Genomic DNA, 13,913 nt, shown 5'->3' with positions numbered 1-13,913 from the left:
GTACTTCTCAACAATAATGCGAAGTTATTCATGCGAACTTTGTATCCGTAGTAGTAACCTTTCTACCAATGTCCACTTTCCCCATTTACAGAGTGGTTGTTGGTTGTTCATGCACTCGATTAGGTGAGAAGCTGCGACCACGGGCATTTAGTCCCAAAATTTTGAAATCGCCTAAATATTTTCTTGGAGATTTCATACATCTCCTTAAATTCTGTGCTCTTGGCTGGGTGTATAAACCGTACGTTTTAAGGCAATAACAGTTGACCCCTTTTCAACGACGTACAATTATCAATAGGAAACTCACTACACAGGTAGCACGAACACATAATACACTGCCTGACTGCTGTGACAGTTGTATTTCCGTTTATTTTGTAGAAATAGACTGAAAACTACATTCCATTGTATGACCTCTAAAAATATATCATTTCGTTTTAACTTCAATTTTCAAAATAATCTTAAATAATGATTTTCCTGCATCATATGTAACAAAGAACCTACATTAAATAGAAAAGAAAAGAAAATATTTCCACTAATTTTACAATGTATTTTTTTAACGATCCATTATTTCATTTAATTTGGAACGATCCATTGCGCTTGTTGTGTGTCATACTCTTTTGTCTTGAAGCTCAAAATTTTACGATGTACACAAATAATTGGCAGTTCGTGATTTTCTTTGGTCAAGATGTGAAGACAACGAAACAGCGGCATCGTTAATAATTCTGGCCAATTTATAGCATCTAGAGAGCCGGTTTCTCCTTGAATTCGCAAATGGAAAACTTAACAAAAGCTCAAAATCGTGTAGCCAAAAAAAATTGGAACCCTTGTTTCCGACTGCTTCAGGTCCGCTCAGTTTTGAGTATTACCATTGCGTATGCATCTTCCCTATTAAATAATCGTTCCTATACAATTATAAATAATTTTATAACAAAACTGACTAAAAGGAATGATGAGGTAATTAGCAGCATTCCTGCTCAATCTGACAGCATTCTTCCAAGAGTGTTCACCGATTTGATTAGCAATCTGATCTCTCATACACAGCTATTGCAAGAACCTCGATGTCGAGGATCGTTATCATCCGGCTCGCAAATCTTAGTACTGATGCATACCCTGTCAAGAAGGGTAATTTGGTGCGTTGTAATACTTTTCTTGATGTAAAAATAAAATCCTGTAACTGACGTTCTTAAACTCATAATATCCTAAATAAACTTTTTCTGATTGACAGAGATCAATCTTTTTAATCGTCACCTCTAGACGCCCCAGGTGACATCCACCACAATGCCCTATTATAATCACGACGGTTTAGGCGGCGCAGGCTTTCTTCTGGGTGATCCAAAACCCTTCTTTTTCTTGGTAAAGCCAATCGGTACCTCCCAAATCTTTCTTGGTATGTGTGTATAGTATGTGAAAACAAAGGCTCTGGTAATGCCCTGTCCACAACGTGTGTGTTTCAAGCTCTGCATTCGTTCCACGTTGTCTTCTCTTCGCTTCAACAGCAACGCTTTCCTTCTCGCGGCCGCCTGAGCAGATCGCATACGCGCTAAAGCTTCCAATCTACGAGCCATCTCGATGCGTCTCTGTTCCTCTCGAAGTCGTTCTTGCTCCGCTTCCTCTCGCCCGCGCTTTTCGTCTTCTGCCCGCTGGCGTTCTGCTTCTTCCCTGCGCAACCTTTCTTCTTCTTCCTGTCTCAACTTAGCTTCCTGCATTTCAGCTATTCGCCTCATCTGTTCACGATACTCCCGCTCTTCCTGCAGCCTCCGCAACTCCTCCTCTGCTTCGCGTATTTTCTCCTCCTCCAACATTCGTTCTTCTTCTTCCCTTTGAAGTTCAAGGAGCCTCTCTTCTTCACGTCTCTGTTCTTCTTCCAAGCGCTCCATTTCTTCTTTTCGCCGCCGAGCTTCTTCAATTTCCGCCATTCTTTTCTCGCGATTCATTTTTTGCTGCTCAAGTTCTTTCTCTCGCTCTCTTAGCTCCTCTTCTCGTTTCTTCTTCTCTTCTCGTTTCTTTTGAACTTCAAGCCTCCTTCGCTCGGCCTCAGCTGCTCTCCGTAGCTCTCGTTCTTCACGAGCCTTTCTCTTTGCCTCTTTTAACCTCTCCAGCGCCTCTTGTTCCTGTTGTTTCGCCTCTTCCTCCTCTACCAATCTTTTCATCTTTTCTTCTTCGATATTTCTCTGCTTCTCTTCTGCCTCTGCTTTGGCTAAGGCTGTCTCCTCTTCACGCTCTTTTAATAAACGCATTTCTTCCTCCCTCATTCTCTTCTCTTCATCCTTCTTTTTCCGTTCCTCTTTCCTTTGGTCCGCTCTGATTTTAGCCAGCTCCTTCTTTGTCAATTTTATAGGTTTGGAAGGAGCGTGCGCGTCTTTCTTGTCGAGCGGAACTTCTAGAGCAACTTGCGGCATATCTAAGGTCTGCACAGACTCCTTCCTCGTTTTTGTATAATTGACAGCAGAAGCGCTACTACTTGGCTGATTATCAGTAGCTGACGTGGCCTTACTCTGTTCCTGAATAAATTGACGTAGTTCATCGTCCATTCCATCTAACATATCTGGTGTGTTGAATGCTTCAAAATCTATGTTTTCAGGATCTACTGTAATTTCATCTTTTTTCTTGGCAAATTTCCCATGTTTTCCAGATTTCTTCTTCGAATCGGCTTTCTAAAATAATTCAGACGGAAAATATTTTATAATTACGATTGCTTATTCTTAAGTTCGGCAAAAATATTTATTTGGGGCTTAAGATTGGACATGGACATTCTATGCTTGTATTAAAGCCAGCATAGGTCCTTCTCATGACCAAGAGCTTAGCTGCCTTGTTGGTTTATAATTGACACAGTTGAATTTCTGCCTTAAGAAAATTTCTCGTAGCGTAGAGCCCTGGGTACTTTATGGGAATGGGGTCAAACGTTTTAGCAAGAAAAAAATGTAGGGATAACTCTTGATGCACAATTTCATCAGCACCACACAGACGGAGGTTCTAACTGAACGAAATTTATTCGAAAATTATTTGCCATGTCATTTCCCCATGAAGTTTGTCAAAATTCTCGCTACATCCATCAAAATGTACTTACCCTTTCTTTAAGTTTACTTGGTGTCTTATTTTTATTAACCAGTGCCGCCAAATCGGACAAATCGTTCTTTTTCTCTGCTACAAGTGGACTTGTTCTAGTGACCAGTCCTCCTGAAGAGGAATCGATTCCTTCTCCCTCTTTCCCAATACCCTCCAACTCCAGTTTGCCATCTCTAGGCGCATCATGTTTGTTAAGCAAACTGCTGACTATCTGACGGCGGGCTTCTCTTTCTTCGTCTGTTGGTTCTTTCACCTCTTTTGCCTTGTCGTCGCTTTTTAATAAATTCAATTCTGAATGATCAGGTTTCGACTCAGCCTTGTTTTTACCAAACGGCTTTTCAATGACGTTTGACGAGATGGGTTTAGATTGCTTATTTATTTTAGGTTTCACAGCTTCAGGTTTAGTTGGACTCATCGCTTCTTTTTCCATACTCGAGAGGCTTGACTTCTCCACAGCTTTCGCTTCAATGTCTTTTTCCTCAGCCCCAGTCTCTGAACCTCGACGGCTTCGCGTAGACCTATCACGAATTTGAGGCTCTTGCCCAGACTCGATGTAATTTCGCACGGCCTCACCGATACTCACGGGAACACTTCTCTGGTCTTCTGTTATTGGGGACGATGGCCGCGATTTCTCGATGTCAATGGTTTCCTTATAGGGAGAAGGAGGTCGATTATCGTCCACCTATTGGATATAAATGGTAGCGAAAGTAAATGGTAAATGTAGTAATGTAGTAAATTAGTAAATGGTAGTAAATGTAGTAAATTAGTAAATGGTAGCGAAAGTAAATTTCTCAGTAAAGAAAAGGATACAGATATGGAGCATTGTAAAGGAGACAGGATACTACCATAAAGTAGAAAAGAACAGGGGCGTGGCCAGGATTTTTCAAAGGAGGTGGGAGGGGGGAGGGCTGTGTTCACGGATTCAAATTTCCGCGCGCCTTACTTGAGGTGGGTTATGCCGCTGCTCTATCCTGTGTATCCGCAGGCACTTATTCACGCAGCGTGTGGAATAGGCAAAAGAGTATCTAGCATTGGAAAAGTATTATTTAAATTCTTCGAAGTCACGCGTTTTCACGACCTGAATCATACCGTTTGAATGTTGTTGTTGTTGCCTTCTAAAATTCTGGTCGTGGTGGTTGTTTGGTCGGTGGACAAAATCTAAGCTTAGCGGACGGCCAAATGATTATCCTTGATAACTAACTTAGCAGCGACTTCAAGAAATGTATGGAAATGTTTATAAGTATCGTCAGTTTTGCCGTTTGCAACATGACCAGCCATCACTCTAAAAGGTATTTGCCACTTCAAATGATTGAAAGCTGCACATGCAAAAATTCTGTCAATTATGACTGAATCGTAAAGTACATATCACATCAGTGGAAATTAAACCTCGGCTAAACTGATCCTCCAGAATAGCACGTGCTTAAAAATTCGTCCTAGAAAATGATTATTTCAAAAGTGTGTCACTACCCAAAATACAGAATTTAGGGAAGCAAAGGGAAATATACATTAAAATAAACGCACCTCTCCGACTAGTTCTAATCTAGCTTCTGGTAAAAGTTCTTTGTGGAGTATTTGTTCAGCTTTGATCGGCGCGGGAGAGCTGGAACGAGGTACTGTCGCTGGTGTGGATGTTGGTTTCTCTGGTGCACTCAGTAGGGAATCCTTCACTTCTGAGAAAATTTAAGGGCATAGGAAAACGTGAGAATTGATGAAAAATTATGGCGGCATGGGCATCAAAAAAGAAGAGATTTGTCAGTTTTTAGAACGTTTGGGTAAAAATGAGCGAATCATAATTGAATTCCTGATGGAAAACGCAAAGCACTTACTCAAACACGTATGATACACTTTGTTAATCGTAACCATTTTATCAACATCGGCTGTCACAATATCTTTTAGTAAAGAGCTTTCACTTTAGGTCTAAAAGAATAAAGCGCCTTACCGACTATCATGACAGATATGCCTAATGTGGATTCCCTTCAAACCCCCGATTGGAATTATTATTTTACTCACAGAATTAGCATATCTGTGTTGTTGGTAACTTTCCTTTTTTAAATTGACTTCATTAAAAAAAGCTAGCTGACAAAAATAGATTTGCACTCAAGAAATTTGTGGGACTCTTTTAACCTCTTCAGTTTAGTTCCGTATATCCATTATCGCCCAATATGGATGTATTATTTGAGTAATGACATTCATTAAATCTTAGAGGCCTCCGACACAAAAGGCACAGATGGTGTAATGTGTTCATAAATAATTCCGGTTAAAAACCAGAGAACGGAATTTTTTACACATTTTTGCAAGATACGAAAAACGATTATCCAGAATCGAATAAACCTTTTCTAATGGGTTCTTGCCTTGTACATAGATCGAGTTTGTCTGAAGGAAAATCTGTATAAAGAGATTGAGATGTCAGCAGAATCTGTTTGTACAGCTAGCCATGCCCACTCGAGATGTAAATGTGTAAATTTAAATTCAAACGCACCAAAAATATAACAATCAAGAAAGCTCAGAGCATAAGAAAATTTTATCACTCATCGCGACAAAATGAAATTTTATTTGAAGTTTATGGAATACTCGGCAAAATTAAGAAGCAAATCCTGAAGCAGAAAGAGAAATTAATGATGTAAATTCAGGAAAAGTGTTTTTTTCTCGAGTTACATTCTCATTGTTTTCAAAAACAGTTATGCTTTTTTTTTAAGCAGTCTGTTCGCGAAAACCCAAATATCTTACCTTTAACGCGCGAAGGAAGAGCAGAGTCTTGCACAACGGCGATGCTATCATCATGTATCGCTGTGTCAGCGATAAATTTTTCCACTGGTTGAGAGGACTGGACCACAACAGTTTCTGTTTCTTTGAGTTCCTGAGTTTCGATACTGGACGGCGTAGTCTCACTTTCATGTGGCTTCAGAAGCGAAGGTACTGACGTCAGAGCCTCATCTTTGTGCAACTCTATTGTTGGCGTTTCTTGTTGCTCCTCCTCAAGTTCTGTCGCTTCCGTCAGAGTTTCTACTCGAAGACGAAAAAAAAACGCATTTTCTTGTTATAACAATTACTATAGTTTTAAAACAAGTGAGGAAGGGTTTACTCAATCTTCGAAAATAGGCACCTCTAACGTCACAAAGTTTCCTTCGTCGGGGAGTGAGATAGACTGCACTCGAAGACTACTGACATTTTCTTATTTACTATCAGATGACCTTTATACTTCTGTGTACGAGATACATCCTACGTTTGAAGTTCTTTCGCACGATCACAGAGAAAAAAAACTTCTTCATCTTGGTTTTAACAGGAAAGGCCCGCACTTGAGATAAAGGTGCCTCAATGATTCTTGTCCAAAGAGCGATCCAATCTTCAATCAGGCAATCTAAAATCAAAATGTCTAAAACGTTTATTCTCACAAAAACGGGATCTTAGGTACCTGGTTGAGCGGGTCCTGGGTCTGAGCTTCCCTTCGTGTTTACAGGTAGCGCAGAAGGAAATTCCTTCTCAGGAGGACCATCACGGGTAGAAATAGTCAGCTCTACAACGAAAAAAAGGGAAATATACAGTGTGTGAGTCTATTTTCAGTGGAGAGTGGAAATCAATTCGAGATTCTTTGGTTACTTTTTGCAGCTGAGATTCATGTGGAAAATTCATGTCAATCCCCCAACCAATCAGATGAAAAACAAAGACCAATCGCGACTGGGTCAACCGCGCTTTTCCACGATCGAAACCAGATCCTTTTTTACCTTAAATTGCCATTGGCTTGTTGAAGTATTTGCCTTTTCTGATCGGTTGCTGCAGTTTCTTTGGGTTTGGTTTAACGACACTCATCCAAAATATACTTCACGATTCATTTGAGTCTCCCCGAGTTACCTTTTCCTAACAATCCAATTTCCCAATTTCTTAACAAAAACAAGTTTTGTAAACAACTAAAATTTCCATTGATGGTCTTTCTTAAGAGGTATTATATTCCGTTAGCGACCACAGATGCTTCAAGTTTTTGGTAAACCGGAGGTTTCACTGATCTCAAAACAGCGGCTCTATGCAGTGAATCTGGGAGGGGAAATCTCTTGGTACCAACGCTTCCACGTTCAAACGTTTGAGACTTCCTTTAAATTGTGTGAGATCCTTTCGGAAGCTTCGTAAGCGAATCGCATAGCATTCAACAAGGATCTCACAAAGCTCAAAGAAAACCCTTACCTTCTGCGATGCCATTTTTGTCATCACTTTCAATTGTTTCATCAGGCCAATCAAATTCTCCTCCCTCACTGATACAAGGCCATTCCTGGTCAGCAGTTTCTTCTTCTGGAAGCAAATATTCATATACTCCTTCGACCACCGATTGTGATCGAACGATAGTCTCGGAAACCTGGGCCAGGTCAGCCTCACTTCCAAGAGTCGCTCTCGTTTCCGTGCCTTCCTGAGCCGTTTTTGCGCTCGATGTCCTCGTGTCGATGTCAGTTCCATCTTGTGCGTCTTCTTCTTCCGCAGGACCACTTTGCCGACTCCTGATATGTCTCTCGCGTACGGAAGATGACGATTTCCTACCATCTTCTTCAGCAGCAGCTTTTATAGCATCTTGCCATTGCTCGCTGGTGGAAGAAGAAATAGCCGATGAACCTCGAGATTTAGCTATTGTTTCGTGTCGAGATTGCACTGAAGGCGAACGTGGTGACGCCGAAGCCACTCGGGAGGTAACCGATGGACTTCTTGGGGGAGGAGAAGGGCTTTTTACAAGTTTGTCACGGGCTTGTGATGACATTTCCGAATGCGTGGTATCTCCAGAAACTCGCCCCGTTTGATGTCCGTTGACATGATCAGCCATGTCGTCTTGTAAGATGAAAAAATCATCTCTCACACCAGGCCACGTCGGTGACGCCTCATCTCGGTCTGTTTCGGCCAAATCTGGAGAGCTACCGACACGTTCCACGTCACGTGACCTTGCAGACTGACCCCTATTGTAATGTGATACGCTGGAATAGCTTGCACTACGACTAGAGTGGAGACTGGAGCGGGTTATTCTGTTCGTTGTTCCTGTGAAAGAAGAGGTTCATTTCAGTCAAATTTCATTGAAGTTTTGAACAGAACACAGAAACACCAGGAACAACGCGGTTAAGGCAGAGCTCTCGTTTTCAAACAATAAAGAATTTGCGCGACTATCAAAGCAAGACCGAGAAAAAGGTTAACTATTTTTCCATCAATCGTACCAGCACTAGAAGCTCTCCTCAGTATGCCAACCTTCTCCTCTCTCCCACTCCGAGGAGATGCAGCGCTCGATGGTCGACGAGAACACTTCCCAGTTTCTGTTTGATCGAATTGTGACGGAGCTTCGTCTTCTTCCTCGATCACATTTGCTATTCGGTTCCATTCCTCGGTCTAAGGTAAAAAGGTTAAGGTAAGACTGCAATTATAGTAAGTGTATTTTCACACTTATATTGTCTACACTTGAGTTCTTCTATAGGGCGGTAGAGGGAATATTGCTTCAATCGCTTAAGAATCGGTCGAAACTTTTTATTCGCGATTCCACTTTTGTGGCGGTATTTGGAAAACAGTTTAGAATATTCACCATAGCTTTCGACAAAATACGCCACTCCCATTTAATGTTTTATAGTCTCAAGAAAAAACTTTAACTTCGGGAGAAACTTAGTCAAACTAGATGAAAGAAAATTGGAGTTTTTGATAGGCGCGTCTTGATGGTCAGCGCGCTCGACTCCGGGGTTCGAACCCTTTTCAGAACTATTCTGTTATGTTCTCACAAATACAACGACCCGTCACGAAAACCTGAGCAGGAGCCATTCTCCTAAAAGACGGGAGCCATGCGAATCGCTCTTGTATACAAAGTTTATCCTTAGGGATGGTGTATTAGGATCTAAATGAATTGCAGAAGTTCTATCTGGGGCTTCACTTAAAAAAAGTCATTACTACACGTCACCCTTTCTCAACACTCTTTTCCCTTTTTAAAACTCTCAGTGCAATACCTTTCCATCAGGACTCACGGCTGAGCGTTGAACCTTGGTTGCAAAGTCTGGCGTCGTTCCTCTGGATGATCCCAACTGGAAAGACGGCGAGGGACTGCGACTGAGTCTCATTCTAGGATTGGGACCTCGTCGATGAAATCGACCGAAGCCTACGTCAACATTTATGATCTCGTCAAGATGGTTTGGCGTCGAGCCAAGTGCTAATAGAAAAATTTGTGTACTGAGATGAAATTGAAGTGCAAGTTGTTATTAGTATGTATCAGTTCAACTAGTTGGTTTCCAATCAGCCGCAATTTGGCCAGTAAGTTTAATCGACAATTCATCGACTTTTAAAGGAACGTTAGTAATTGTCAGTAGCTGATCAAGTCCACGACGGATTTCTACATGATCGCGAGAAAAGTGAAATGTATCATCAATTATTTTAACTTGTAGGAGGAAGTCCACCAACAGAACCGGATTCGATTTCACCCATACATCATTTATGATAAAAAGAATCCCTGATTATCGAATTAAAAAGGAAAAACAGAGAACGCACTTAAATTTGCCTCGCGCTCAACAGCAACATTTGTACACGCTTCAAACAAAAAGCACACCTTCGACAGGTTGTATCAATTTTAAATGAGATAACTAGGGAAATCTTTTTTCATTTCAATAGGCATAAAACGAAAAAAAAAACGATGGCTAAAGCAAAATTAATGGTCCAAAATGTTTCCGCACATGACACCAGAGTTTCTCACGTTTAACTCTGATTGGTTGAATTCTCCAATCAATTTCTTTCCTTTCATACTAACTTTTTCGGTTGCGAATTTAAGTCGAAACATTTCCAGAGGTGCTCCAATTAGCTATAAACAGCGTTCGCGTCTAACACTGACCTCTCGGGAGAGGGGGTGGTTTACCACTTGTAATCCTGGGGTTAGCCCTTGGTGACTCCAGGGTGGGTGGGATGGGAGCTGTTTTGGGTCTTGATATCGAGTCTTGAGCTTCGTGGGTTGCAAAACCAAAAGCCATACTTGGCATGGACGGCGAAAATGTAATGGTATTGCCTCGATTTGTTCTGGTTGATCCGGGCGATGAAAAGTGGGAGAAGTCTTCCAAAGTTTCTCGACTAGAACGAGAGAAGGTAATTGAAAGGATAATAAATATAAGGTAAACAACGATGGTAGTAGACCTAATTAAGCCATCACTTTTTCAGGGTACTGAGAGGAAGTTCAGCTCCCTTATTCTGCTTAGCCTATAGAGCCCCTAACAATGATAAAAGGTTTGACTAGTGTGCCCTTGGAAATTTCTACCAGGCACCCAAATTATTCCAATGAAGAAGCTTAAAAATCACCACCCCTCTCTATTTTCCTTTATTTCTGAATTCTTGAAGTAATTACCCCTCCATTCCAATGTCTGGCATGTGATCAGAGGAAACAATTCTGTGTTCTAAGTGTTCCTTGCTGTGACTCCACCCAGCTGGTTTGCCATATTTCATGTATTCTTGTATTATACCAGTTATCTCATCATCATCATCCAAAAAATGAGAGTAGTGAGAAGCAGTGTTGGTAGAGTATGAAGTTCTTGTGGAAAATGGAGTTTGTGATCGAAATCTTCTGTGAGAATTTTGGCCCCTGAAATACAAAGAAAATAGATCTTACTTAAAAAGCAGATAATCAAAAATTTCTTTTAGCTTTTAGTGTATTCCAAAACGTGGAGAGTTTGTCAAATTTTGAATCCCAGTACTTGGAAATGAAGGCCCTCAAAAAACAGACAGAGATGTTATTAGGAAGCTCTTTCTAGATTATGAACTACAAATGTGTTTTCTTGACTTGTGTATTTCATACCTTGCTTTTTTAAGCTCTTCAAGGTAATAATCTGGATCAGCTCCTGGCTGAACATTTTTATCAGCTGTCAAGTTTTCTGAGTCAAGGTAGTGAAGAAATCTCAGGAAAGATGCCTTATCTCTCTTCGGTTGCTCTCCTTTCTCTGATGCTTCCTTTGGATAGAGTGATACTCCTTCCCAGGCTTCCTCTTCCTGTTTAGATATTACAAAATGATATTTTATTATCTGAAAGTCAGCTGTGAAATTCTAAAGATAAAGTACAGTCAAAAAATTTTGTTCTAGCCTGCAGAGCAGGCATATTTTTGGGGGAATTTTCAGGCACACAAAGACAAGCTCAAGGAGAGTTCAAAGGAAAGTCATTTTCCAGGCAAGGAGCCTGAAAAATGAAGAAAGGACAGCCTACTGAGAAGGCTAGATTCATTCTAACATCTGCCTACCATCTCTCTGACCACTAAGATATAAGTAAATCTAAACTCCCCGAATCTTATAATCTTACCTCTTTCCCAAACTCAAGCACAGAGTTGGTTAGATTTCCTACTGTTCTGAGTTTAAGGCCTGCCTCGAAAACATTTTCTTTCTTGAAGTGGCTCTCTTCATTACTATGGTTACAAACCTCATCACTTGGGGTGAAAAGAAGAATTGCACCTTTACGAGTGACAAATGTCTTTGGGAGAGCAAGTTGTCCATCTTCCAACAAGAGGCTGCCACTTGATCTTGCTGATTTGTTTCGAGATGATGAATGATTTGTCAAATGAGGTAGGAGTGGCTCTATAGGGGACTGGTAACAAGAAAAAAATTGATGAGCATGAATTGCAATAAAATCTTGAGCTGGGTCATTGAATAGACCTTGAGAAAGTTTTTTGTTCATTTCTGAAGGGCAAGAGACAACAATAGGCTCCAAACTTTTTCCTTGTCTCAAGGCACTGATTTTTTTTCTTTATCCTTAGCTCAAGAAAAGTAAATAATATCTTTATTTAATTAATAACTCACTCTAGCTACTGACAATTCACCTGTTTGAAGACCTAGCCTCAGAATATTTGGTATTATGTCCAAATTAAATTACCAGTGATAATTTCTTATTTCAGACCACCTATCATTTTGAGTCTGATTGGTTAAAAAATTTGGGTAAGTGTTTTTGGATCAATCACAGAGCAATGTACTGAGTGAAAGCAATACTGGATTACTTTTGACACTCAATTGAAAATTGCTTAATGTCACTGGTCAAAAAAAACTATAAATGCACAGACAAAATTTGCCAGTCAATCAGCCATTACTCTTTAAATGCCTGATCTCAAGTTATAAGTTTAGTTTTGAAACAGATTATATTGTTAATGGCTTGTAAAACATCCTTTAAAAGACAGAATGATTTTGTACAAATTATTTTTACTCAAGTGGAATATGAGTGCCAAGTCATTAGTCCACGGACAGTTTAGTCCTTGATCAAGCTGTTTGCTCGGGCCTTTTTTGAGGGATTAACAATCGTGACATTTCATTAATTTTAGGACAGAAGGAAAATTAACTGAGCCAACTTGAAGTTTGCATTTGTTATCCTCTATCTCTTGTAATCCAAACTTCTCTAATTAGAACTTGGAAATAGTAGCCGACATATTTCCTTAACCAGCTGTAAGGCTTACTTTCGCCATAAGGATTTCCACAACACCCGTTTAAAAGTAACGTTCTTGATAATTAATAAGTCTAAATTTGCACCCCCTTCTTTTCAGTCAGGGGGTCTGACTGTAAGATTATATTTGCGGTACCTCTAATATAACAATAATATTTTGCTTTCCTTGAACCCTCAAAAAGTGAAATTCAGCTACAAGGGAACAGAATTCGTACGTCAATAAAGAGAAAGCTGCGACTAAGACGAAGCAAGAACTTAGCAGAAATTCTAAACATCCATCTTGCAAGGTTTGACAAATCAGGCAACAAGCTTGGCATTTCTTCACGATGACAAACCGCAGCGATAAGCTGCTTCAAAAATAGCCCTTTACTTTAGCATTATTCCTTCTTTTAATCGGTCTATCGATATTTTTTTCCAAATTAAAATTCAAATATTTTCAAGACTCTCGTTTCGTCGACATCGCGATCTTTTGTCTTTCGTGAATTCATGCATTTGCAGTGAAATACGAATCACAATAAACACAAAACCTGAGTGAACAAAAGAAAAAGAGCAGTTCATGTCTTACCGTTTGATCCGAGTACGTTTCACATTGTAGATCGCCATCCCAACTAGCTTTCCCTCGAGCTAGCGGCGAAAACATCTAACTCAGGGCAAAAAATATGACGCTAAAACATTCTACGACACATTCCACGAACCGCATCACGCCATCTTGACCCATCGTCTGGTTAGGTAGATGCACGAAACACCATATGGTCACCATGCCAATATGCTAATACGACAAAGGTCAATTAAAAGGTCTGCATTTGGGCCATTAGCCGCTTCAATACACTCTAAAGAAATAGGTCTTAGTAAAAAATATAGGGCTTAATACGGCTATTACGTAATAAAATGAAAACTCTGAGAAAGGGCTTGAATTCAGTTCTTTTATCCAGTTACGGGGGCCATTAGGATCAACGTCAGAATAACTTCCCCTTCCTTAACCAACAACAGTCAATTGTTGCTGGATGAGCATCTCGCGGTCTTCTCGCGAAGCGTACCGGTGGGGGCTGTTCGAGGGTCTCACACCTGCCAGTACCCTCTCGCATCTCTCGCGTGCACACTCTGCTCTCAGGCTCAACTCGAGAGAAGCGCTGTAGATACTCATGCGCGGTAGTGCTAGCAGACTATTAAATCACATGCCCCATCGGTAATAAAAGCTCCATGTTATCCTCCACGTACGCTAAAAAATTACCCTCGGTCGCCTAAAAGGGGATGGAAGGGCTATCAGAATATCGCACAGCTTTATGAAGATCAGGTAAATTATATAGAGACAACAAAAATTCTCTGACCCCCCAGACGATAAATGACTGGTCCCAAAACTATGGTTACGATGGTATCATAGCTAAAACAAGCTTTGATTAATAAAGCAACAGTGCTTCTTGTTATCAATGTAATTCCTATAACACAGGACGTA

General features: G+C 40.5%; 1 protein-coding gene across 1 annotated transcript; it reads right to left on the bottom strand.

The window, feature by feature from the left end:
- Positions 1-312: 312 nt before the first annotated feature.
- LOC113675787 (uncharacterized) lies at positions 313-13,548 on the bottom strand. Its single transcript, XM_027192392.2, has 13 exons — positions 13,026-13,548; positions 11,336-11,617; positions 10,841-11,031; positions 10,394-10,627; positions 9,890-10,122; positions 9,018-9,217; positions 8,247-8,415; positions 7,240-8,073; positions 6,476-6,577; positions 5,791-6,066; positions 4,585-4,733; positions 3,065-3,745; positions 313-2,651 (listed from the first exon to the last, which is right to left on the bottom strand). Exons 1-13 carry the CDS (start codon positions 13,098-13,100, stop codon positions 1,290-1,292), a joined length of 4,788 nt encoding a protein of 1,595 aa, XP_027048193.2. The 5' UTR covers positions 13,101-13,548; the 3' UTR covers positions 313-1,289.
- Between the last annotated feature and the right edge of the window lie 365 nt (positions 13,549-13,913).

Source organism: Pocillopora damicornis, chromosome 2 (assembly GCF_964200805.1).
Source record: "Pocillopora damicornis chromosome 2, jaPocDami1.2, whole genome shotgun sequence".
Taxonomy (NCBI): Eukaryota; Metazoa; Cnidaria; class Anthozoa; order Scleractinia; family Pocilloporidae; genus Pocillopora; species Pocillopora damicornis.
The sequence above is the reverse complement of the archived record's forward strand: the minus strand, read 5'-3'. Positions and strand labels throughout refer to the sequence as shown.